At 45.4% G+C, this 26848-nt stretch overlaps 1 protein-coding gene across 2 annotated transcripts in view; it reads left to right on the top strand.

The window, feature by feature from the left end:
- PKDCC (protein kinase domain containing, cytoplasmic) overlaps positions 1–26848 on the top strand; it is a 115006-nt gene that overhangs the window by 54763 nt on the left and 33395 nt on the right. The window contains exon 5 of one of the 2 annotated variants that reach the window (XM_033935657.1): positions 9938–10045. The exons of the other annotated variant lie outside the window; for it this stretch is intronic. Within the exon in view, the coding sequence (XP_033791548.1) occupies positions 9938–10045 (108 nt within the window). The remainder of the gene's footprint in view (positions 1–9937; positions 10046–26848) is intronic. 2 annotated transcript variants of the gene reach the window in all.

The raw sequence follows: 26848 nt of genomic DNA, 5'->3' as shown, positions 1-26848 counted from the left end.
TTTTGAAAAGCCGGCCAGACCCCCGGATGTCTGGTAACCCTAAGCTTGGGCAAAGTTTGCAAGCATGCACCCATGAGGGAGTGCATAAGAGAACCCCAGGCCACCTTAAAAGGGCCAAGACAGAGGAATTCAACCAGGAGGGTGTGGTTGGTCCAGGGAAGATGAAAGCCCAGAGCTATAGATAGTCAGAGAGGCGCAGAGGGAAGAGGAAGGAGCCTCCAGGGCAAACCTCCAAACTGCTAAAGGCTGCTGAGGAAGAGGTTGGGGATTTCTTGTTGAATGCAAAGTCTGGCAGCGCTATAGACACGATAAGTAGTAGTAGTAAATTTAGATGAAGGCATTTGCACCACATTTTCCTTGGTGCAAATGACCACACCTAAATTTAGGGCTTCTTTTACTAAGCTGCGATAGCGATTTTAGCGCACGCTAGATGCTAACACCAGCATTGAGCTGGCGTTAGTTCTAGCCGCGTAGCGCGGGTTTAGCGCGTGCTAAAATTCTGCATGCGCTAAAAACGCTATCGCAGCTTAGTAAAAAGAGCCCTTGGTTGCGTTTCCCAGGCATAAGACCATTTTGTAAACCACACCTAACTTTAAGCTCAGCTTATATAATAGTGCTTTTTTTGGTGCTGATTTTTTGGGTACCATTTATAGAATTTAGCGCTGTATTTTTAGTATTTTTCTGTGAAGCTCATTCCTTCTTTAGCTTTAAGAATGTACAGTCTCAGCATACGCTATCCTATATAATAAAACGCTAGCCGCGCATGCGCACTCCTCTCTGCGTGTTCCATGATCAGTAGGTCTGTGGCCGCAGGAGTGCGCATGCGTGCCTAGCTGTGACAATGGCTGGCAGAGAATCTGTACGCGGGACTCCCTGCTCTTCAGCTCCTCCAGGCAGTGGCCGACCAAACAGGACCCGATCGCGGAACCCAAGGTAATGTTCTGACCGAAGTTAGTTTTTAAGTTCTAAGCCGCGGCGGCGGCTCCTCTCACAAGCCGCACCTGCGTCGGAGAAGGCTTCCGACGCAGGCAGGGATCGTGAAAGAAGCTGCTGCCGCGGCTTAGAACTTAAAACTAACTTTGGTCAGAACTAAGGGAGTCAAGGCCCCAATTGTAAAGGTCGTCGGCATCATCTTCGCCCCTCTCCCCGGCACACCCGAAACTCCGTTCAGCCTCCCATCCGACCCTCCCTTCGGCTCCCTTAGTCCTTTGCTGACACTCCTCTTCTCTTTCCGCTGTCCCGACAAACGTCCTGACTCCAGCAGCGGCCGCAGCACTGTAAACACGCTGCTTCGTGGCCTTCTACTGGCCTGTTTGCTCTGCCGTATCGGGCAGAGCAAATCAGGGCAGTAACAGGCCACGAAGCAGCGTGTTTAGAGTGCTGTGGCCGCTGTTGGAGTCAGGACGTTTGTCGGGACTGCGGGAAGGGGGCGGCAAGGGACTAAGAGAGCCGGCCACACTGCGGGAAAGGAGGGTCGGATGGGAGGGAAAGGGGGCTGCTTTGGGGGGCGGGAAGACAGAAGGGGGGCCACTGAGACACAGTAAGGGAGGAAATGGAGGGGGAGAGGAATAGGGGGCTGCTTTGGGGGAGGGGTGTGCTGGGAGGCAGACAGCTTTGCTTGGGGGAGGGGAGACAGAAGGGGGCCACAGAGAGACAGTCAGGGATGAACTGGAGGGGGAGAGGGAAAGGGGGCTGCTTTCTAGCACCCGTTAATGTAAAGGGCTTTAACACTAGTTTCTTATAAATTGTATTTTCTTGTTCATATATCCAGTTTTTCAAGATCTTTATGAAGCCAGCCTATTATATGTGTGAGACCTGCTAGATCAGGGGTGCCCAACGCGTCGATCGCGATCGACCAGTAGCTCAGGAAGGCAACTCGAGTCGATCGCACTCGTGTTGCCGTCCTGATCTACGGGCCGATCAGCCTTCCTCTCCAGTGTTCTCCCTAGGGCCTTTTAGCTGGGCGGTCCGCCCAGCTGTCATCTGCCGCTGCTGAACATTAAAAAAAACCCCAAAAAAACCGGCTTGGAGATTTCAGCCCCTAGCGAACTTATGCTCCGGGCTCTAACGTGTGCGTGCAGGCTTCTCTTCTCTTCCCTCCGAAACCGGAAGTTATGCCCGGGGAGGGGGAGGGGGGGGAGAAGGGAAGCCTGCACGCACATGTTGAGAGCCCTGAAGCAAGCGTTCGCTACGGGCTAAGGCGGGAGACAGGTTAGTGAAGCATTTCCTCTTCTTGCTGCCGGGTCCTGCCTACTTTCTGTTTCCGCGAAGGCAGGACCCGGCAGCATTTCCCCCAACAGTTCCTCGCGATGCTGGTCGGCCGAAGCAGGGAGAGGTTGGGGCGGCGGCGGCTTTTGGGCGTGTTATTGGCGTCGGCTTTCGGGCCTGTTATTGGTGGCGGTTTGGGTCCTGGTCCCCGATGGCAGTTTGGGTCCCCGATGGCAGTGGCAGTGTCTTGGGAGAGGGCAGGGAGAAAGAAAGAAAGAAAAAGGGCAGGCAGGGAGACAGAAGGAAAGAAGAGAAACAGAAAAAAAGGAAAGGGAGGCAGAGAGAAAGAAAGGGCAGGGAGAGAGAAAGGAAAAGTTGGGGGAGGGAATGAGGTGTGGAGGAGAGGAAGCATACAGGCTGAAAGAAGGGAAGAAAGACTGGATGCACAGTCAGAAGAAGAAAGTGCAACCAGAGACTCATGAAATCACCAGACAAGGTAGGAAAAATGATTTTATTTTAAATTTAGTGATCGAAATGTGTCTCAATTTATATCTGCTGTCTATATTTTACACTAAGGTCCCCTTTTACTAAACCGCAATAGAGTTTTTTTTTAGCGCAGGGAGCCTATGAGCGTCGAGAGCAGTGCTGGGCATTCAGCGCAGCTCCCTGCGCTCTAAAAACTGCTATCGTGGTTTAGTAAAAAGGGAGGGGGGTATATTTGTCTATTTTTGTATGGTTGTTACTGAGGTGATAGTGCATAGAGTCATCTGCTTTGACCTCTTTGAAAAACCCTGGAATAGGAATGATAATTAACATTTTCTATGCGTACAGTGTGCGTTGTGTTTTTTTTAAATTTTATTGTTGGTAGATCATTTTGACTTGGTCATTTTAAAAGTAGCTCGCAAGCCCAAAAAGTGTGGGCACCCCTGTGCTAGATGATAGATGACTTGTGTCTTATGTTGTCTCAATTGTATTCTCCTGTGCTATTCTTTGTTGATCTTTTCTTTCAATAATCTATGCTGGACTGTTGCTGTTTCCTCAATTCCTAGACATTTATATACACTTTCCTGTTCAAGTTCCATTACGTGACAGTAATTAGTCAGAGATGTTTTCAGATTTGCTCAATTTTTTCTGTAAGGAAGGTTGCCTTAGCACGTACGTCCAGGTCAAAAGTCATCTTGATAACATCTGTAAAGCTTTCCAGTACATGGAGTTGTTCCACTAGGCCAGGGCTGCCCAAGTCCGGTCCTCAAGATCTACTGGCAGGCCAGGTTTTCAGGATATCCACAATGAATATGCATGAGAAAGATTTGCCTGCACTGCCTTCTTGGTATGCAAATCTCTCCCATGCATATTCATTGTGGATATCCTGAAAACCTGGCCTGCCAGTAGATCTCGAGGACCGGACATGGGCAGCCCTGCACTAGACACTGATAATGGGAACTATAAAGCTTCAAATCAAATCTGCAGACAGTAGATGTGATGTTATCTCTGGACGTTTACCATTTTTAGGAAGAAAGAAGAGACACTTTGTTTAGTTCTGAAAAACTGTTTATTACCGTATTTTCGCGGATATAACGCGCACCATTGTAAAACGCGCACAGGGGTATAGCGCGCAGAAATCACGATGATATGTACAAAAACTTTTCTATACCGCGCTCAGGCATATAACGCGCATGCTGCCCGACTCTCCTCTGGCCACCCCGACTCTCCTTTCGCTCTCCCCGACTCTCCTCTGGCCACCCCGACTCTCCTTTCGCCCTCCCCGACTCTCATCTGGTTGCCCCGACTCACCCTGACTTTCGGTGCACTGCCCCGACTCTCCTCTGGTTGCCCCGACTCACCCTGACTTTCGGTGCACTGCCCCGCCTCTCCTCTGGTTGCCCCGACTCACCGTTCACCCGCCCTGACTTTCGGTGCACTGCCCCGCCTCTCCGTGCCTGTCCCCCTTGAAGTCCTGTCCCCCCTTGAAGGTCTGCCTGTCCCCCCTTGAAGGTCTGCCTGTCCCCCTTGAAGATCTGCCTGTCCCCCCTTGAAGTCCTGTCCCCATCCTGAAAGCCTGATGCCCCCCCTCGACGTCCGATTCTTCTCCCCCCTCGGCAGGACCACTCGCACCCCCACCCCGAAGGACCGCCGACTCCCCGACAATATCGGGCCAGGAGGGAGCCCAAATCCTCCTGGCCACGGCGACCCTCTAACCCCACCCCGCACTACATTACGGGCAGGAGGGATCCCAGGCCCTCCTGCCCTCGACGCAAACCCCCTCCCCCCAACGACCGCCCCCCCCCAAGAACCTCCGCCCGTCCCCCAGCCGACCCGCGACCCCCCTGGCCGACCCCCACGACACCCCCACCCGCCTTCCCCGTACTTTGTGTAGTTGGGCCAGAAGGGAGCCCAAACCCTCCTGGCCACGGCGACCCCCTAACCCCACCCCGCACTACATTACGGGCAGGAGGGATCCCAGGCCCTCCTGCCCTCGACGCAAACCCCCCTCCCTCCAACGACCGCCCCCCCCCAAGAACCTCCGACCGACCCGCGACCCCCCTGGCCGACCCCCCCACCCCCCTTCCCCGTACCTTTGGAAGTTGGCCAGACAGACGGGAGCCAAACCCGCCTGTCCGGCAGGCAGCCAACGAAGGAATGAGGCCAGATTGGCCCATCCGTCCTAAAGCTCCGCCTACTGGTGGGGCCTAAGGCGCGTGGGCCAATCAGAATAGGCCCTGGAGCCTTAGGTCCCACCTGGGGGCGCGGCCTGAGACACATGGTCGGGTTTGGCCCATGTGCCTCAGGCCGCGCCCCCAGGTGGGACCTAAGGCTCCAGGGCCTATTCTGATTGGCCCACGCGCCTTAGGCCCCACCAGTAGGCGGAGCTTTAGGACGGATGGGCCAATCCGGCCTCATTCCTTCGTTGGCTGCCTGCCGGACAGGCGGGTTTGGCTCCCGTCTGTCCGGCCAACTTCCAAAGGTACGGGGAAGGGGGGTGGGGGGGTCGGCCAGGGGGGTCGCGGGTCGGTCGGAGGTTCTTGGGGGGGGGGCGGTCGTTGGAGGGAGGGGGGTTTGCGTCGAGGGCAGGAGGGCCTGGGATCCCTCCTGCCCGTAATGTAGTGCGGGGTGGGGTTAGGGGGTCGCCGTGGCCAGGAGGGTTTGGGCTCCCTTCTGGCCCAACTACACAAAGTACGGGGAAGGCGGGTGGGGGTGTCGTGGGGGTCGGCCAGGGGGGTCGCGGGTCGGCTGGGGGACGGGCGGAGGTTCTTGGGGGGGGGCGGTCGTTGGGGGGAGGGGGTTTGCGTCGAGGGCAGGAGGGCCTGGGATCCCTCCTGCCCGTAATGTAGTGCGGGGTGGGGTTAGGGGGTCGCCGTGGCCAGGAGGGTTTGGGCTCCCTCCTGGCCCGATATTGTTGGGGAGTCGGCGGTCCTTCGGGGTGAGGGTGCGAGTGGTCCTGCCGGGGGGGGGGATGTATCGGGCGTCGGGGAGTCGGCCGGGCAAGAGGGCTTGGGCTCCCTCTTGCTCCGATCGTGGATGCGGGTGCGGGTGGGAGCGCGTGCGAGCGGTCGTTCGGGGTGGGGGTGCGAGCGGTCCTGCTGGGGGGGTGAATCGGGCGTCGGGCGGGGTGGGAACTATGTTTTAAAACTTTTGTATACCGCGCTCAGGCATATAACGCGCGAGGGGTATGCGCGGTACGTAAAATCACGTATAACGCGCGCGTTATATCCGCGAAAATACGGTAAATGAATAGTAAAAAAATTAAAAATAAAAGGGAAAACATAAGGGGCTAATGATAGCTCGCACTGGGCCAGAGGTAGGCAATTCCGGTCCTCGAGAGCCGGAGCCAGGTCAGGTTCTCAGGATCTCCACCATGAATATGTATGAGATGGATTGGCATGCACTGCCTCCTTGAGATGCAAATCGATCTTTATTGTGGATATATCCTGAAAACCTGACCTGGCTCCGGCTCTCGAGGACCGGAATTGCCTACCCCTGCCCTAGGCTATTATGACAAGATTTGATCTAAAATTATACAGCCGCAAGCGCTTGAGGTCACCTTTTCCCCTATAAAACATCTCTTGAATAACAACTACTGAGATGTACAATGTCTGCATTTGAGACAATCGTGGTTTTTCTTGCTGCATAGAGCTTTCTGGACCCCCTGTTCGTTTAAAAAAATTAGATAGCTCTAAATCTGATAAATGCTGGCATTGTCATCTTGAAGCAGGGACTTTAGATCATTTGTTATTCTATTGTCCATATATATTAAAATTTTGGAAATCAATCTGGAATCAAATTAATTCCCTATTAGAAAATCATGTGGCATTATCATATGACAGTTTTATTTGGTATAGAAATGAGGGCTAAGAAACAAATCTCATCTAATAATAACAAGTTATTGCTAATTTTAACTGGGGTTGCCATTCAATAGATCACTTATAATTGGAAGAATTGGAATAGACTTAATTATTGTTTTTGGTGGAACTCTGTATGCCATACATATAAAATGGAGAGGACACTAGCTGTCCAAAAAAGGAAATTATAACAAATTTCAAGATGTGTGGAGGCCATTAATAGATTATTATAAAGATTAAAAATATTCTTCCCTGTATAAAAATTTTAAGACATTAAGTGGGGGAGGGGGATGGGTATTTTTGATTATAATTGAAATAAATCATTTTCATAAATAAATAAGGGAGGGGGTAATATTTTATATTATGATGATCAATGATAGGATTTCAAGTGTATTTGAATGCTTAATTGATAAATATCAATATTGTACTTGATTTAAGATTTGAAATGAATAAAGATTAAAAAAAAAAAAGAATAACTACTAATATATTTACAGGTCCTTTTACTAAGGTACGCAAATTGATTTAGCATGACCTAACGCGTCCATAGAATATAATGGACGCGTTGGCTTTTAGCGTGCGCTAAATTGATTAAATCCTCAAAATAAATTTCCCTCCCCCCACCCACCCACCCTGGATGCGTAAGGAAATCTAAGAAAAGGAGAGATACATGACCCTTATTGTGAGGTAACAAATGTAGTCAACGGGCTCCACGCTTTATTAAATGAACTACTAAACCCCATACATTCCGCATTCATTCTCTCATATTTATATGTGGTACACACATTTGCCCACCAAAATATGTAATTTATTTTGTCGTGGCTCTTCCAGTTGTTTGTGACCCTTTGGATGGCTATTCCCGTCATGATTAAGAAAAGACGGCTTTTATATTTATCCAAAGTAGGCTTAACGTGTAGTAACGTACCACAAATTATGGCTTCATAAGTTAAGGGAATAGATGACTCAAGAATAAGATTTATTTGTCCCCAAATTGACCTCCTGAAATTAAGTGTCAATGGACAAAAATATGACAAGTGATCCAGAGTCTCTATATTAATATGACAATGCCAGCATCTATTAGACTTAGAACAATCTAGTTTTTGTAAACGAACTGGGGTCCAAAAAGTCCTATGTAATAAAAATAACCATGTCTGTCTCATAGATGCTGACGCTGTACATTTCAACCTCCAAGTCCAAATTTGTGGCCGAGATACAGAAATATACTGTTTTATCTCAATGCTCCAAATGTCTCTATTTGAGGTCAGTTAATATTAAAGAGAATACCGTATTTCCCCCATGTATAGGCCGCAGGAAATGTAGATTTAGGTTGTAAAACTCTTAGATAAGCCGCCCCTTGTTACTAGCCGCAGCTTATCTAAGCGTTTTAAAAACCTAAAATGGCCTATACAATGGGGCGGCTGGGGCAGCCTATACATCCCTCCCCTGGTAAATACCTTCACCAGCTGCCTCTTGCCTCGTCACGGCCAGCGGTGCAGGGCAGGCGCATTCTTTTCAGCATCCTGCCGGAGCCACGCTGCTTCCTCAGTGCCTCCGTCAGTTCTCACGAGTCCCACAAGAACTGGCGCAAGCATTGAGGAAGCAGCGCGGGGCCGGCTGGATGCTGAAAAGAATGCTCCTGGCCCTGCACCGCTGGCTGCGACGAGGCAGCCGGTAGCCGTCCAGGAGGGAGCTGCAGGCAAGGGGGACTCCACGGCTGTTCTTCCAATGGGGCGGCTTATCTACGATGTCTTTAGATAGGCCGCCCCATATAAGGAAGCCGCAGGGGATTGTAGAACCCACGAATAGGCCGCAGCCTATGCATGGGGAAATACGGTATAGTAGATGAATTCCCTGATAAACAATGACACATTAAAACTGACGAACTGAAGCCTAATTAGGCACAGTTTTTCCTGGCGCGATCTGTGGTATAAATCTGAGCTTGTTTCAGCTAAAGTAAAGCTTGGCTGCAGTGTATACCTTTCGCTCCTGTGTAATTCACACATTTCTTGGCAGGAGTCTAGATTTTAAAAAAAGATACCAGCTGGAAAGAATGTCACAGTGGAAGTTTCCTTTTGGTTAGAAGGGGGTGGGGGGGGTAGAACTGAACATTTACAAAGTGTGTAGTGAGATGAGGCTCGATTAGGGATATTTAGCTAAGAGTGAGGTATAGGAATCCTGTCGGTCAGACAGCCTGCCGCTTCCCGGGTTTTACTTCCCCCTTCCAATGCGTTGCAGCTGTTGCAGTGGAGACTTGACACATCTAATTCAAAACGTGTGCCTGCGTCCGGCGAGTATCAAAATTGGCACGTATAATTCAAAAATAACTGATTTCCAAAGCAATACCTATATGTAGAAAGGCCACTTTTACTATGCCACGTTCAGCGCTAACGATGGTGTACCGTCGGATGCGCTTGAGTGTCTTTTGGTAACTGCTAAATTAGTGCGGGGGGGGGAGCAGAGTGGGCGTTCCTGCGCTAACCAGTTAGCACATTCTTAAGTGCGCGTGTTTACTGGTTAGCGCAGGATTATCGTGTCTTTACTTTACTGCCTACAAAATGGCTGAGGGTAAGTGCTCACTCAGTGGGTTTTTTTTTTAAACTCTCTTCACGGCACAGCCTTTACAGAATACTAGCGTAGCGCGGATTTTGGACTCAGTTCTATAAAAGGCGCCTAGGAACGCAGCGCTTGGTACATGCTAATCTTAAATTAGATGCCGTTTATAAAATTGCCGGTAGATGTCTGAACCTTAGACGTAACCTATTAATGCCAGGTTTTTTGTAGCCTAAATACTGGTGCCCACATAGAGAATGGCATGGGGACAAATTTTTTCCCGGTCACCTCGGTGTCTAAAAATGTACCTGGTCACATCTCATTGAGTGGTAGAATACCTCAATTGGTTCATAGTCGCGCGCGAGACACCAGCGTGCCGACAATCGAGCGCTGACAGTTCGGCGCATGAAAGAAGCGCACCACGGGAAAACTTAGTTTTAAAGAGCTCCGAACCGGGGTGTGAGTGGAGAACTTCCCTCCCACTTTACTGTATAGTGTTCGCACTGCTGTTGGGGGGGGGGGGTTGGGGGGTTGGAACCCTCCATTATAGAGAAAACAGAACTTTTTCCAATTTTTTTCGTGAAAAGTTCCGTTTTCTCTATAATGTGAGGGGTTGCACCCCCCCCCCCCCCAACGGGGCTCTTTAAAACTAAGTTTTCCCGCGGCGCGCTTCTTTCTTACGCCGAATTGTCAGCGCTCGATTGTCGGCTCGCTGGTGTCTGGCGCGCGATTATCCTGTCACCCCTCAACTACTCCATTCTTATGTAAGTCTAACAAAAGGGAGCCATCAAAACAGGTAGCTATTAATTCCCATTAATTGTAGCTTTTCGTTGTTTCTGTAGGAGAGCTTCGTTGGGGGATAGATGAAACATTCAGTCAACTGGAAAAGGTTTTGTATTTATACAAGAGTGGTTTATATCTACAGAACGTTTCACACGCACACAAAGCTGGTAAGATATAACCTTTGGTTTTACCCAAAAACTAGTCTTTGAAAGTTGAAGTCAGTTGGGGTGACGTTGAAATCTTTGTCCTGCATCATAACATTCTCTCTGTGATGTGTTCATCAAATATCTTTGGTACCCGTTCATTAAGGTGTAGTAAAAAGTGGCCTTAGCATACCCCTGATGTGGGTCTTTCCTGTGTGCTAAGACCATTTTACTGCAAATATTAAAACCCTTTATTTTCTATTTATTTCAATTATTGTCATGCATTGATGTTACCATTAGTGTGCAGAAAATTAAAAGACGTGGGATAAGTAAAACTGAATTTAAGAAAGCCTGGGATAGGCAGGTGAGAGAGAGGAGGAGATAGTGGTTGCTGCGGATGGGCCATTTGGCCTTTATCTGCCATCATGTTTCTATAACCATAAAGCTCTATGACCTCACAATGCAGGTGTAAAGAGCCTTAGCCAATAGGAAGAGGAGATGCAAATGTTAAGAGCCTTAACCAATAGGGAGAGGAGGAGATAGTGGATGCTGCGGATGGGCCATTTGGCCTTTATCTGCCATCATGTTTCTATAACCATAAAGTTCTATGACATCACAATGCAGGTGTAAAGAGCCGTAGCCTATAGGAAGAGGAGATGCAAATACTAAGAGCCTTAGCCAATAGGGAGAGGAGGAGATAGTGGATGCTGCGGATGGCAATTTGGCCTTTATCTGCCATCATGTTTCTATGTTTCCATAACCATAAAGCTCTATGACCTCACAATGCAGGTGTAAAGAGCCTTAGCCAATAGGGAGAGGAGGAGATAGTGGATGCTGCGGATGGGCACACTGGATGGGCCATTTGGCCTTTATCCGCTACCATGTTTCTAGGTATACAGATAACCTTTATTGTCAAGAAGCTTCATTGCAGCACTTAATATATGAATGAGATCAACAAAAATAATGGTTGATGTGGAAAGGACGCAACATGGTCTGTGTTTCGGCACGCCTGGCCTAGGGATTGGGGACGCCTTGCCAAGTTCTGCGCGGAACTCAAAATCAATTAATTGGCTTTATTGGTGTGGTAATTGACCATGACATTGAAGTTATTTAAAACAAATATAAAAAATGAATCAATTAAGAGATCCGCATGGACCTCGGAATGGCACCTAAGTTGAGGTGCCTCCCATGCCTAACAACGCCTGCCTGAAAAGTAGGCGTGATTAGGGGCGGAGAGTAGACTTAGTAAGACTTAGGAGCCGGTAGGCGCCTGTGTTAGGTGCCAGAAAATTAGGCCAGGAAAACCCTTCTATGATATCTCATCAGACAGATCGAAAGAGAGATGAGCCAACCCTTGCCAAAATAAAAGCCATCATGTTGGGTCCTTTTCACATCAACCATTATTTTTGTTGATCTCATTCATCTATTGAGTGCTGCAAACGAGCTTCTTGACAATACAGGTTGTCTGTATACCTATCTTTACTTATCCCACTTCTTTTTGGGTTTTGTCTACTTGTGAAGGGGTGCTGTCAAGTTCTCAGCCCAACCAAGAAGAGAACGACATGGATATGGTTCGATCAATGATTTGAAATAATGTCAAAACACAGAATTTTGTTTCCGCAAAGTGGCACTTAAGGAAATAAGATAGCACTCTTTTCAGCTACAGGGGCAAAATAACACTCAGAATTTAGGAAGTTGGTTGGTTGGGCTAAGAACTTTTCAGCACCCCATCGTATGTAATAAAAGTGAGCCAAGTATAGGTCAATCAAGCCCTTGTGGCATCACTCATGAGGTCTCTGGCTCTTATTGGTGGAATGAGGCATTATGACATCATAATCTCACCTCTGGAATGTTGCTATGAGGGGTGCTGAAAGGTTCTCAGCCCAACCAAGAAGAGAATGACGTAGATATGGTTCAGTCAATGATCGGAAACAATGTCAAAACATAGAATTTTGTTTCTGCAAATTGGCACTTAACGAAATAAGATAACGCTCTTTTCAGTTGCGGTGGCAAAATAACACTCAGAATTTAGGAAGTTGGTTGGTTGGGCTAAGAACTTTTCAGCACCCCATCGTATGTAATAAAAGTGAGCCAAGTATAGGTCAATCAAGCCCTTGTGGCATCACTCATGAGGTTGGCTCTTATTGGTGGAATGAGGCATTATGACAACATAATCTCACCTCTGGAATGTTGCTATGACAGGTGCTGAAAGGTTCTCAGCCCAACCAAGAAGAGAATGACGTAGATATGGTTCAGTCAATGATCGGAAACAATGTCAAAACATAGAATTTTGTTTCTGCAAATTGGCACTTAACGAAATAAGATAACGCTCTTTTCAGTTGCGGTGGCAAAATAACACTCAGAATTTAGGAAGTTGGTTGGTTGGGCTAAGAACTTTTCAGCACCCCATCGTATGTAATAAAAGTGTGCCAAGTGTAGGTCAATCAAGCCATTGTGACATCACTGATGAGGTTGGCTCTTATTGGTGGAATGAGGCATTATGACATCATAATATCACCTCTGGAATGTTGCTATGACAGGTGCTGAAAGGTTCTCAGCCCAACCAAGAAGAGAATGACGTAGATATGGTTCAATCAATGATCTGAAACAATGTCAAAACACAGAATTTCGTTTCTGCAAATTGGCACTTAACGAAATAAGATAACGCTCTTTTCAGGCCAAATAACGCTCAGAATTTAGGAAGTTGGTTGGTGGGTCTATCTGGCTGCTAAACTTAGCCAGTCAGCCGATGAATATTGTCTGTTTTGTGCAACATAGCTGGTGACCAGGCTAGCCACTGGGGGCATCTTTGGGGGTGGAGAGTGGGCATGACAGCGCTAATCAGTTAGTGCATGAGGCATTGCCGTGCGCTAATTAATTAGCGCTGAAGTGCTGACTCCGCCCCTAGAACGCCCACAACATAGCTGGCAGTAGCCGTGATATTCAGCAGCATTTAGCCGGTTAAATGCTGTTGAATATTGGCGTCTAACCCTGACCAACCCCCCCTCTTTTACAAAGGCGCACTAAGCGTTTTAGCGCAGATTTAGCGCACACTAAATCAACACGTGTGCTAACCGCTAACGTGTCTATAGGATAACATGCACGCGTTAGCATTTAGAGTGTGTTTAGCGTGCGCTAAAAAGCATAGTGCGCCTTTGTAAAAGAGGGGGCAAGTGATTGAACTGGTCAGCGGCTGGCTAAATCGCTTTCAATATCAGCCCTATGGTTGCTTCAACAGTGTTTAAATGAATGCGGCTTATATTTTGGGGAGCTGAGGTGCAGAATCTACAAATGGCGCCTAACTTAATTGCTTTAATTGGCGCACTAATTGACTGCGCTAATTAAAAACCAATTGAAATATTGTTTGGGTTTTTTAAATTCTTTATTCATTTTCAAACGTACAATAAGTGTATCAATATGTTAAAACAAATAAATCATAAATATATCACTTAATAATCATCAAGAGTACACATAATATGCTGTTAACCCCCACCCTTCCCATCCCTTCCTATCATATAATCAAATACATTGTACAATATATAATAATAAAATTATCCCCCCTCCCTCCTTATAATTGAACCTGTAAATCAAGGGAAAAAATGTCATCTAATCAGTACAATATTTTGTTAATGGCTCCCACACATCTTGAAATTTCCTAAAACACCCTCGCTGTATTCCATTTTATTTATATAACATGGGGAATTCCACCAAAAATTATAATGTAGTCTACTCCAGTTTTTCCAATTGTACGTAACTTGTTGAATGGCAACCCCAGTCATTATAAGTAATAATTTGTTATTTGTAGAAATCTGACTTTTTGCTCTCATTGCCATACCAAATAGCACAATATCATATGACAATGCCACTGGATTATCTAATAAACAATTAATTTGGTCCCAAATTGATTTCCAAAGGTCATAATAAATGATCTAAAGTCCCTGCTTCGAGATGACAGTGCCAACATCTACTAGACTTGGAGCTATCCAATTTTTGTAACCAAACAGGGGTCCATAACGCTCTATGTAACAGAAAAAACCATGTTTGTCTCATAGATGCTGACATTGTACATCTCATCCTCCAAGTCCAAATTTGTGTCCATTTAGACACAGAAATTTGATATTTAATCTCCATGCTCCAAATGTCTCTCAGACCAGTGTTTTTTGGTTGTTTTTTTTTTAATAATTCCAGTTAATAATTTATACCACTGGGCAGCCTGGTGACCCAGGAAGTCCGCCTGAAAGCATAAGAACTCCATACTATATTGCTCACTAAGATTTTTCCATTCAGGGGAGCCCGGCCTGCTTCAATTGCAACTATCTAAAACTTTCTGATTTATTAAGGCCATATTTATATTGCAACTGTGAAAACTCAAGCATTTTACTGTTAAAGATAACATCATTCAATAAACGTATACCTACTATATCATCCAATGCTTCCAGACGATCTTTTTTCCGCCGATTTGAATCTTGGAGTTTAGATATATAGATTGATTTGTAGATTTGTAAATTGGAATAGTTGTTAAATTACTTACATAAAGCAATGTTTTCCATGTATCAGCTAATATTCTGTTATCTTTACTGTAACTAGGCATTTTGATACTGAGCACATGGCAAAGGCGTACTGGAGACATGAGTTGCCATTCTAACCACAACCAATCTGCGAAATATTGTTTAAAAAAATGTAGAAACCCGCATGCGCTTACAAAACGAATCGCATCAACAGCGTTGCCTAACAGCGCTTAAAGCCAAAGCAGACGTGGTTTGAGCTGGAAATGACTTTAGGCACCGTTAGGCGTGATTCGCTGTGAAAGGTAGGCCTTTAAAAACCTGGCCCACGTTACCGGCGCCCGCCTTTAACGGGAGCCGCGATTCTGCAGATGTCGCCGTAGTGCGGTTGATGCGAATGGTGCTGTCTTCTCTTACCAAACATTTACCCCCCTCCTTTTACTAAGGTGCGCCAACCGATTAGTGGGCGCTAAACGCAAACGCGTCCATAGACTAACATGCACGCGTTAGCGTTTAGTGCGCGCTAAATCGATTAGCACGCACTAGTCAGTTAGCGCACCTTAGTAAAAGAGGGCCTTAGAAGATCACTGAAGACTCATTTATTCGACAAATTTGTTTAAATTCTTACCGGTTTGATAAATGATAATTGCTGTGTATGCTGGTGTATTTTGATGTTCTCGTTGCTTATTATGCAATTTATCTTGATGTAAACTGCTTAGAACTGTGAAGTAGGGTGCGATATAAATAAAGCTATTATTATTATTATCATCATTGAGACGCTGTTTGCAGAATCTGACTTTAAAGGGGACTTGTACTAAGACGCACCAGCTGATTTAGAGCGCGCTAAATGCTAACGCTTCCAGTATATTCTATGGGCACGTTAGCATTTAGCGCGCTAAATCGGCTATTACGCCTTAGTAAAAGACCCCGTAAATGTTTACTGTACTTGTATTTAACAGCAGCTGTTTTCCACCTAAACTGCTTTAACCCTATGGTACAAATGCTGTGCGTGAAATTAATCAATCTAATCCAATAGAATAAAACACCGCTGTTTGTTCAGAAAAAGAAATGGCTTTAAAATGTGCTCTGAAAATGAATTTTACTTATTTCACTGCAGCTAGAGAAGAGAAATTTAGGGCTCCTTTTACTAAGGTACGCTAGCGTTTTTAGCGCAGGCAGGAAATTACCGCGCGCTACGCTTCTAGAATTAACGCCAGCTCAATGCTGGCATTAAGGTCTAGCACGTGCTATTCCGTGCGTTAAAGCCTTAGCACAGCTTAGTAAAAGGGTTTGGGGTGTTAGATTAGATTATAGATTGCCTTTTGAGAATCAGATAAATGAACGGGTCAGCTGGATTTTTTTTTTTTCTCAATTGGGCCAGTTGCATGCAGTCCGCCCTGTTACGCCTTCAAATAGTTTTCGAACAGGAGAGCGGTCGATTTACCTCAATTGGATCATTGTAATTCATTGTATCGTGCTATAATGCTGAACTTGAGAAATGGACTGGAGCTACTTTAGAATGCAGCGGCTCACCGAATTTTCAAAGCAAAAAAAAATATGGATTACTGCGCTTTAACAACCAATCGCATTGGATCACCATTGAAAACATAGGGCTCCTTTTACAAAGGTGCTTTTGGGCCTTAACGCGCGGAATAGCGCGCGCTAGACCTTAATGCCAGCATTGAGCTGGCGTTAGCTCTAGAAGCGTAGCGCGGGTTTTGCATGCGCTAAAATCCTGCGTGTGCTAAAAACGCTAGCGCACCTTATTTATTGTATCTTTTAATGCATCATTTTTGTAAACCGCTTAGAAACCTCACGGTTATTAGCGGTATATAAGAATTAAATTAAATTAGTAAAAGTACCCATAGTTAATTTTAAGATGGTAGTATTGATATACATATTATTGTATGGTTTGAGACCGGACGGTTTGTTGAATTATTTATCCTTTCAAGTTAGCCGGATTACTTCTCAGTCTTTCAAACTTGTACTGGCTTTACAAAAGTGCGGTCCAGTGAGGTAAATGTTCCAGCATTTATATTGATATATTATTATATATATGTTATATGTTATATTATTATATATATGTTATTGTTATATTGTTGGATATAAGAGAGGGGAGATATTTGATGAGAGCTATAATTTGATGATATAATAAGTAATGTTAAAGTATAAAATGATTGTATTTTGTGTTATACTTATTGTGAGTTTAAAAAATGAATAAAGATTAATTAAAAAAAAAAATTCCAGCGCTCATTGAATTCCTACAATATCCTACAATATAAGCGTTAGAGCATTTATCTCACTAGCCTGCGGTATAAATCTTTACCACACCTTTGTATAAGGAGCCCTTGGTTATCCATCAGTTAAGTACATTCATTTGAAGTCCCTAATTAATAAATTTTTTGAGTATTTGGGTACTTAGCTTTGGAATGATCTGCCAGCTGAACTGAGAAAAATTCCTTCTTTTTATGTCTTTCATAAAATCTTAAAGACTCACTATTTAATTTATGGTTTGAACAGTGGGGCAGCGAGGGTGAGGGTTCATAGACGAAACTGCGCGAGACAATCGCACGTGGACAAACCCGCCCAGACAATCGCGCGCAGGATGTCAGCACGCTGGATTTCAACATTATTTTAAAGCGATGTGAAGGGGCGTGGAGGGGAACCCCACCACTTTAGTTAGAAATGTTGGTGCTCCTGTTGAGGGGTGTGGGCAGGGAGGAACCCCATCCCATTACAGAGAAAACAGCCTTTTCCCCTATTTTTTAGGGAAAAATTACTCTTTTCTCTATAATGGGGGTTCCCCCCCCCAATGGGAGAGGCAACATTTCTAAGTAAAGTGTTGAAATCCAGCGCGCTGACGTCCTGCGCATGATTGTCTGAGCGGGTTTGTCCGCGTGCTTTTGACTGAGAGTGAGAGGCACTTGGGGCAGTACTGCCCTTCCCCTGCCCTCTTCTCTGCCCCCCACCTCCATTCACTCCTTCCCCGCCCCCTCCCACCACATGTTTGCACCCCTTCTATTCCTCCTGACCTCTTTAACGTTTCTGGCATGAGCAGCAACCCCAACTTTTGCTGCTGGTGCCAGCGTTGGCTCTTCCTCTGACATCACTTCCTAGGTGCGGGGCCAGGAAGTGACATCAGAGGAAGAGCTGACACTGGTGTGAACAGCAGGTTGAGGCTATTGCTCCCGCCGGGAACGTTAAAGAGGTATAGGGAAATGGAAGGGGGGCACGCACGCGGTAGTGGGGGGGGTGTGAATAGGAGAATGAGTGCTAGCGCCCCCCAGCTAAATGGCACCTGGGGCAGACCGCCCCTCTCCCCTTACTATGCCACTGGGCTTAAAGTATGTCAGATGTAATGTTATCCACCTAGAATCTAGTATCAGATTAGTGTGGGTATAAAAGTAGAATAGAAGGAACTTAGGGATGCTCTGATAGCTCCGCTGACTGATCTTTTCAACGAGTCTCTAGAGTCGGGAGTGCTAACGAAGGACTGGAGAAGGGCGGATGTGGTCCCTCTCCACAAAAGTGGAAGTAAGGAAGAATTAGGGAATTACAGGCCGGTAAGTCTGACTTCTGTAGTAATCAATTTCTTTGACTGGGTTACCAGAGAATTGGATAGAGGATGTGCGTTAGATGAGATGTATTTAGATTTTAGCAAAGCCTTTGACAGTGTTCCACACAGACATCTAATAAATAAACTGAGTGCCCTCGGGATGGGTCCCAAAGTGACAGGCTGGGTCAGGAACTGGTTGAGAGGAAGGCGACAGAGGGTAGTGATCAATGGAGATTGCTCTGAGGAAAGGGATGTTACCAGTGGTGGGCCTCAAGGTTCTGTTCTTGGGCCTGTTCTTTTTAACATTTTTATAAGAGATATTGCTGAAGGGTTGTCGGGTAAGATTTGCCTCTTTGCGGATGATACCAAAATCTGCAATAGAGTAGACACACAGGATGGTGTGAATAATATGAAGAAAGATCCTTACGTGCCAGTTATTCAAATGTCTGTACCGTTAGTCTAGTGCTGTTCTTTTTATTTTAATTTTATTTCCTTTGTATACCCCGCTTTGAATTTCTGATAAGATAGAATATCAAATGTTAATAAACTTGAAAGTTGATGTGCACAACAGAAGAGCGGGACTTGGGTGGGATTGTATGTGATGATCTTAAGGTGGCCAAACAGGTTGAAAAGGTGACGGCGAAAGTTTCAAGTTTCAAGTTCAAGTTTATTAAATTATTTGATTAAACGCTTTTCAGGATACAAAGCGTTTTACAAAGAAATAAAATTGGATTTCTTAAATCACAAATACATCATAAAATAAATAAAAATAATTACTTTAAAATTAAAAAAAAAAAAACGAACTGGGGTAACAAACACATGAAACAATAGGAAAGGAGGGAAAAAGAAAAAATACAATAAAAAAAAGAAAAGAAAATGTGTTAATCAGATTAGGTTAGAACATAAGGATGATGTGAGAAAAGAATTTGCAAACAAGAAAATCTAAAAAGAGGGGAAATATAATCTGAGTTTAATACAAGACGATGAGATTAAGAATCAACCGGAAAGTAAACTTTTAGTTAAAGGCTTCTTTAAAAAGAAAACACTTTAGACTATTTTTGAATTTTTTCAAATCTTGTTCAAGTCTTAAATAAAGAGGGAGTGAGTTCCAAATAGTTGGGGCTGTAACCGAAAAGATCAGGTCACGGCGAGTACCGATGATTTTTAAAGAGGGGACATATAGGGACGCTTGAGAGGATGATCTGAGAACTCTTGACGGGCTGTAAGGAATCAGAAGCCTATCTATAAATGCAGGAGTATTATTTCTTATTGTCTTAAAGACTAATAGTGCTATTTTATATGTAATCCTATATGAAATTGGTAGCCAGTGAGCGTTTTGAAGCAGAGGTGTAACATGATCGTATTTTTTTGAACCTGAGATTACCTTTATTGCAGTGTTTTGTATGATTTGGAGGCTATGCCCTCTTATTGCAGAGTTTCCTTTCAAATGAGAGAGACTCGACTCATGTACATTTACATCACGTAGGTATTTAAACGTCTCTATCATATCTAGAAGGATGCTAGGTTGCATGGGAAGAGGTATGGCCAGTAGGAAAAAGGAGGTATTGATGCCTCTGTATAAGACTCTGGTGAGACCTCATTTAGAATATTGTGTACAATTCTGGAGGCCTCACCTTCAAAAAGATATAAAAAGGATGGAGTCGGTCCAGAGGAAGGCTACTAAAATGGTGTGTGGTCTTCGTGATAAGGTGTATGGGGACAGACTTAAAGATCTCAATCTCTATACTTTGGAGGAAAGGCAGGAGAGGGGAGATATGATAGAGACATTTAAGTACTTACATTGCATAAAAGTGCTTGAGTCGAGTTTCTTTCATTTGAAAGGAAGCTCTGGAATGAGAGGGCATAGGCTCCAGAGTAATCTAAGGAAATACTTTTTTACATAAAGGGTGTTAGATGCGTAGAACAGTCTTCCGGAAGAGGTGGTGGAGACAGAGACTGAATTCAAGAGGCCCTGGGATAGGCACATGGGATCTCTCAGAGAGAGAAAGAGATAATGGGCCGACTAGATGGGCCGTTTGACCTTTATCTGCCGTCATGTTTCTGTGTTTCTAGAATCGAATTATGTAATGGACAGAGACAGATAATGAGTGAAATTGGATTTTGGAGAAGTGAACAGTATAGTTTTTTTTTAATTTCACAGTAACATGTTCAAATTATAATAAATGCTTTAATATTTAGTTTTTTGTGAAACTATAAAGGAATCTTGGTTCAGGTGTTCAGTTGCCTTTTTGATTTTCAGATTTTGTCACATTCTTTGCTTAGTGACGCCTGTCATCACTGGAAAATTATTTTCAGCCGTACAATCTATAATACAAACAGCCCCTTTGTCAAAGAAGTGCTGAGGAGTTTGAGGCTTGATACGATGGCGCTTGCTTCTTCTTATGGCTGCCAGGTCAGATGATGTGAGATTTGGTATTCAAAGGCATTGGGCTCCTTTTACAAAGGCGCGCGGAATAGCGCGTGCTAAATTGCCATGTGCGCTAGCCGCTCCCGCCGCCTTTTGAGCAGGCGGCAGATTTTTGGCCATCGCGCGCCATTGCGCACGCTAATCCAATGCGTGCGCTTAAAACGCTTGGCGCACCTTCGTAAAAGGAGCCCGTTGTGTTGCGAAGAAAGAGCTGTGCACTAGGTACATCCTAACGAGGGCCGTATTTTTAAGCATAGAACATGCCCACCCACATAGGATAAAATTATTTATATGGCGCTGAAAATTCGGCAGTGTAAAAAAAAATGAGCAATTAGGCCCTGGTTCTGTAAATGGCGCCTTTCTCAAAATCTAGCCCGGGGACGGCTTTCATGGAAGCGGTTCATAGACAACCCCGCGAAAGACAAAGGCGCGCGCCGACAACTGAGCGCAAGACGGAGGTGCGGGCCAAAGAAAATTACAGTTTTTAGGGGCTCCGACGGGGGGTTTTGTTGGGGAGCCCCCCCAGTTTACTTAATAGAGATCGCGCCGGCTTTGTGTGGGGTTTGGGGGGTTGTAACCCTCCACAGGGAAAACAGGGAAAAAGTGAAGTTTTCAGTAAAATGTGGGGGGTTACAACCTCCCACAACGCGGCGCGATCTCTATCCCACGCCCCCCCCCCCTTAGAGCCCTAAAAACAGTAATTTTCTGCGGAGCGCGCCTCGGCGCTGCGCTCAATTGTCCCGGCGCGCTTTTGACCTGACACCGATGGAAGCTCCAGTGACAGGACGGTTAGGACAGTCTGGAGTGAGCTTCAACGGCAAATCCGGTAGTGGGAACCCAATGGCGATACTGGGTAGACTTCTATGGTCTATTGCCCAGAAATATTAAAGAAAAGACTATTTAAACATGAACGTATAAGGAGGGAGAATGTTGGACAGACCGGATGGACCATTCGAGTCTCTATCTGCTGCCATTTACTATGGCCCTCTTTTACTAAGCTGCGCTAAGCGTTTTAGCGTGCGTCAAATCAACATGCGCGCTAACCGCTAACGCGTCCATAGGATAACACGCACGCGTTAGCGTTTAGCGTGCGCTAATATTTACCGTGCGCTAAAAAGCATAGCGCACCTTAGTAAAAGAGAGGCGGGGGAGGGGTGTTTTTTCACACCCTCAAAAATGTAGCAAATTGGTAAAACAAGATTTCCCTAGGCTCGTTCCCTGTTTATGCTGTCCCGTTAAAGCAGTGTATCGCAAACTGTGTGCCGTGGCCGATTCCAGGTGTGCCGCGAGATGCCGGAGAGGAGAAGAGGCTGACTGCTTACAGGACGTGCCTCTCGCAGTGAGAGGCACGTCCGGTAGGCAGACAGCCGGCGCCGGTGCCTCTCCTCCTTGCTACACTTCTCCTTCTCCAGCAACTCCCCCCCCCCCCCCCCACACACTTCCAAGTAGTAATAGGAGGCTCAGGGCCACGGCTGGAGGTCATCCGCGCTTATGTGGATAGCGACGTGATGACATCACACAGGTGCGTGACATCATCGCACCAACATCTGCACATTTCTGGATGCCCTCCAGCCGCGGCCCTGTGTTTAGTGTCCCGCGGCTTCAAACAGTTTGCGGCACACTGCGTTAAACCATATTGTACGAGTATATGTAGTCAGTAATATATGTTTTTTTTAATAGTTTCTACCATTTTGCCCAGCACTGACGTCAGGCTATTGTCTGTAATATACAGTGACACCCCAGGGGTCTATAACATACAAAAATATTTGCATACATAAATCCAAAAGTACAAATTTAAAACAACATTTAAAAATATCATCCTACTTTTTACAACTCACAACATCCTATATTGATTCCCTGAAGGGTGTTTTCCCCTATAACAGCCTCCGGAAGAGCATTCCAGTTTTCTACCACTCTCTGGGTGAAGAAGAACTTCCTTATGTTTGTACGGAATCTATCCCCTTTCAACTTTATAGAGTGCCCTCTCATTTTCTCTACCTTGGAGAGCTAAAGGCCCACTTTTTTGAAACTGCTTTTAACTCTTAACTCCCACTCACTACTGTCAGCTACCTAAACACACTATAATTTCCCCTACCCTGAAACGTCCTTTGTGCCTATCATCACCTTTCTTCCAGGTCTCCCTCTCTCCCTCCTCTGTTATGATCTTGCATCTCTCTGTTCTTCCTCAGGGTCTCTTCCCCACGGTCTCTTCTGTCTGCACCTCCCACAGTCCAGCATCTGCCTCCTGTCTTTCCCCTTTGGTCAGGGCCTCTCTCTTTCTGTCTTTCTTCTGCTTACAACCCCCCTTCCCAACCCATCCCCATGTCCAACATTTGTTCTCCTTTCTTCCAGGTCTTTCTCTGCTTCTCTCTTTCTCTCTCTCTCCTTCCTTCCTTCCTCCCTCCCTGGACCAGAATCTTTCCACCTCTCTGTAGTCTCTCTCTCTCTCTTCCCTCTATATACCCCCAAGTCCAACATCTGCCCCCTCTCTTCTGCCTCCCCTTTGTTTCAAGTATCTTTCTTCTGCTTACAACCCCCTATCCCATTCCCATTTGTTCTCTTTTCTTCCATGTCTTTCTATGCTTCTCTCTCTCCTTCCTGGTCCAAAATCTTTCCACCTCTCTGCAGTCTCTCTCTTCCCTCTATACACCCCCAAGTCCAACATCTGCCCCCCTCTCTTCTGCCTCCCTTTAGTTTCAGGATTCTCCCTCTTTCTATCATCCTTCCGCTAACATTTTGAGTGTGTTTCCCCTGCCTACCCCTTTTAGTCCAGCAACTGCCTTGTCTTCAAGTCTGTTTTCCTGCCCCTCCTCAAGCTTCTTTGGAAGCCTCTTCTCACTCTCACCCCCCCCCCCCCAACCCGGTGTCCAGATCCAGCATCCTGCTGGGGCACTCGCGACAGGCGGGGCCTTACATCCAAGCTGTTTCCTGACCCAGCGAGAGAGGTCGTCTTCCACGATATGACCGCTGCTGACCTAATTACAGCAGCCTGCAGAGCAAACTTAGCAGGCTGCCATTGGCCTCCGAAGTGCGTTACCTCTGCCGCGGTCCCGCCCCTCCTTTGACATTAGGGGCGAGACCGCTCTGCAGGCTGCCATAATTAGGTCAGTAGCGGTCACAGCATGGAAGATGGCCTATCTCGTTGGGTCAAGAAGCAGCTTGGCAATAAGGTCCCACCCATCACGAGGGCCCTGGCGGGACACTGGATCTGGACACCGCGGGTGAGAGTGAGAGGAGGCCTTCAAAGATAGCTGGGTGCTCACTGACGCTAGGGAGAGCCATATTGGACGCAGACATTTAAAAAGGTACGTCGGGAAGGGGGTGGAGTGTTTAAAAAAAAAAAAGTATCTTCGCTGCATAAGACGCACTGACATTTCCACCCACTTTTGGGTGAAAAAAAGTGCGTCTTATGGAACGAAAAATACGGTATATAGTTTTTTGAAAATCGTCTACTTAGATGTCTTGGTCACCGGGACGTCTAACTATATACTCCATTTTCGATCAGAAAAAAAAAAATCCATGTTGAAAACATCCGAATCCTGACCATTTGGATGTGGGTGGGGCTAGCATAGTAATGGACCGACCACATAGACCTCCCGAGAAAGCAATGGAACACCTTAGAGGGCAATTCTGTGAACTTCACATAAAGAGTGCCAGGTGTATATCTTACCATAACCCCTTTGTAATTTAGGGTGAGCCCCCAAACTCCCCCAGTGGCACTTATGACTGCAGGTGGTAATATATCAAATCATTCAACTGACCCACATTGGTAAAAAAATTCATGGAGAGTGATCAAAATAAAGTTTATAAAAGAACTCAGAGATGTGGAACTCTGTAAGGAAGGCTTGAATACCTCCCTTGGGTGAAGAGTTCACCTTCCAGTCATTGTTGTTTTATAAAAACTTTGATCACTAACTCCACAGAATATTGTTTGATTCAGTCTCAAAAAACTTTCATAATAAAGATTTTTAACGTATTTGAGAGTCACTGTGTGTTGTACTATGTGCTGAAATAACACTTAGCTTAAGCAGGACTTGGAGGTCCCAACGTGGCCCCGTTTCGTTCCCTGCGTCAGGGGACCCGAGTAGTATAATTCAGACAGGTTCCTGATGAGATGCTGTTGAAAAATTGCTCTCGTGACTATCAAAATGATTCTCTGCTGGAAAACAGTTGTTTAATTCAAAAACCGCCAGCTGGTATATATATGGCAGCATAGTAGGGTCTGAGTGGGCTCAAACATTCTACCATGAATGTAGTGGTTAGAGCGGCTTAAGGGCCTGGGCCCTCCTCTCTATGGTTCACTAGCCCACCCACTAGGCTACTTAAAACACCTGTGTGCAGCTCTGCTAAGCATCCCTATACCAGATGATGCGGTTTTCGAGACAGGTGTATACCTTTTTGTTCCCATTTTTGTGTGGTGGAAGGGGGGGTCCATGAGCACTGGGGGGGAGTGTAGGGGTGTCTTACCTTGATGCATGCAGTGTCATCTGCTCAGTTTGGGCACTTTTGTGGCACTTACACCCTTCTGAAACAGGTCTAGTTCCAAACGTATAAGTTCCATCCGGGATGTCTTGCAAAATGAGACTGCTCAAAGCCCACCCGTAACGTCTCCACCACCCTCATCTCATGCTTTGAACATACAGAGGCTGAAACACCTCTCTAGATGTACAGAAAGACGATTTCAATTATCGGCACTTGGATGTCCTGGAGATTAGGACATGCCGATTTAGGATGCTTTTTGGACATCTGTGTTTTTTGATTATGAGCCTGTTAGTATGAATAGTGAGATGTGTTTTTTCTTTTGCCAAGTTGTGTCATGCTTTGTGATACTATGCTCACCATACTATTTCTCATCATACCATGTTTGTCATGTTATGTTTTTTACCATGCTTTGTTAATTATGTTTTGCCATCTTCGTCAATGTTTGCCATGCTGTCTCTTACCATACTATAATAATAATAATAATAACTTTATTTTTATATACCGCCAGCTATCTTGCGACTTCTAGGCGGTTTACAGTAAAAGAGATTGTGAATACAATAAAAGAAAATGTAAATACAATAAAGAGAGGCTTTACGTACAATGAATTAAGGAGTTTAGCAGTATACTTCTCGTACAATGACTTATAAAGTAAAGCAGGTTACATCTGATAATATTAATAATGTTAACAACAGTTTGTGTGTTGTAAGGCCCGGAAGTGCCAAGCTGTTTGTTCAGAAGTAGAAATATTCCGTGACTTGAATAGAGTGTTCGTAGGTAGTGATTAGGGGTTGGGGTTAACAGTTTGCAAGTTTGATTATGTGATGGTGTTACGAGGGGGTTGATGTTCCGGTTCGTTGCCTAGGTGTTTCAAGAATAGGTAAGTTTTTAGGTGTTTCCTGAATTCTTCATAATTGTTTGTGTGTGCAATGAGTTTTTCTAGGTCTTTACCCCATATGGCTGCTTGATATGATAGCAGTTGTTGATGGTATCTCTTATATTTGCACCCTCTAGCCGGTGGGGAGACAAATTTCATGTGTGTTTTTCTTTCGTGTCTGTTGGTTGGGAATGAGAAGAGGTCTGTGATGTATTTTGGGGCTAGACCATTTAATACTTTGAAGCAGAGACATCCTAGCTTGAACTTTGTGCGCGCCTCCATCGGCAGCCAGTGTAGGAGTCGGTATGAGAGTGTGGCGCAGGGATTGAAGCTTTCAGGCTCGGCATCCTGAGGTTGTGGGTTCTGCTCCTTTTGACCTTGGACAGGCCACTTGATCCCCTAATACCCCAGGTATATTAGATAGATTCTGAGCCCGCCGGGACAGACAGGGAAAAATGCTTGAATGCCTGAATTAATTCATGTAAACCGCTCTGGGCTCCCTTGGGAGAACCATATAGAAAATGGAATGAATGTGTTATAGGTGCAGTAGTGTGGAAATAACTTCCTGGTTTGAGAATATGTAAAATAGTCCTTTCTATTTTGAATTTCTCTTTTCAGTAGAAGCAGATGCTTGATTGTATGTGAATAAAAACAACATTTTTTTAAAAAAAGGTGCATTAAAGTGTGCTAATGAGTCAATATAGGTTAGAAAATTGATCCTTACATTTCCTCAAAATCTCATTGTCATTGGCCTTCCTGAGTACATTCTTTCTCTAAAGCTAAAAACAAACTTGCATTTTTTTTCCCCCTGGAAATATAGGGCTCCTTTTACAAAGGCGCACTAGCGGTTTTAGTGCAGGCGGTAATTTTTTCGGCTAGCACGCGCTAATCTTGTGCGTGCGCTAAAAACGCTAGCGCGCCTTAGTAAAAGGAGCCCATAGTGGACAGCAGCCTCTGTTTATAACTCTAAAGCAGGGATCTC

This window comes from Geotrypetes seraphini, chromosome 3 (genome assembly GCF_902459505.1).
Source record: "Geotrypetes seraphini chromosome 3, aGeoSer1.1, whole genome shotgun sequence".
In the NCBI taxonomy this organism is placed as follows: domain Eukaryota; kingdom Metazoa; phylum Chordata; class Amphibia; order Gymnophiona; family Dermophiidae; genus Geotrypetes; species Geotrypetes seraphini.
This window is presented reverse-complemented; position numbering and strand designations above follow the sequence as displayed.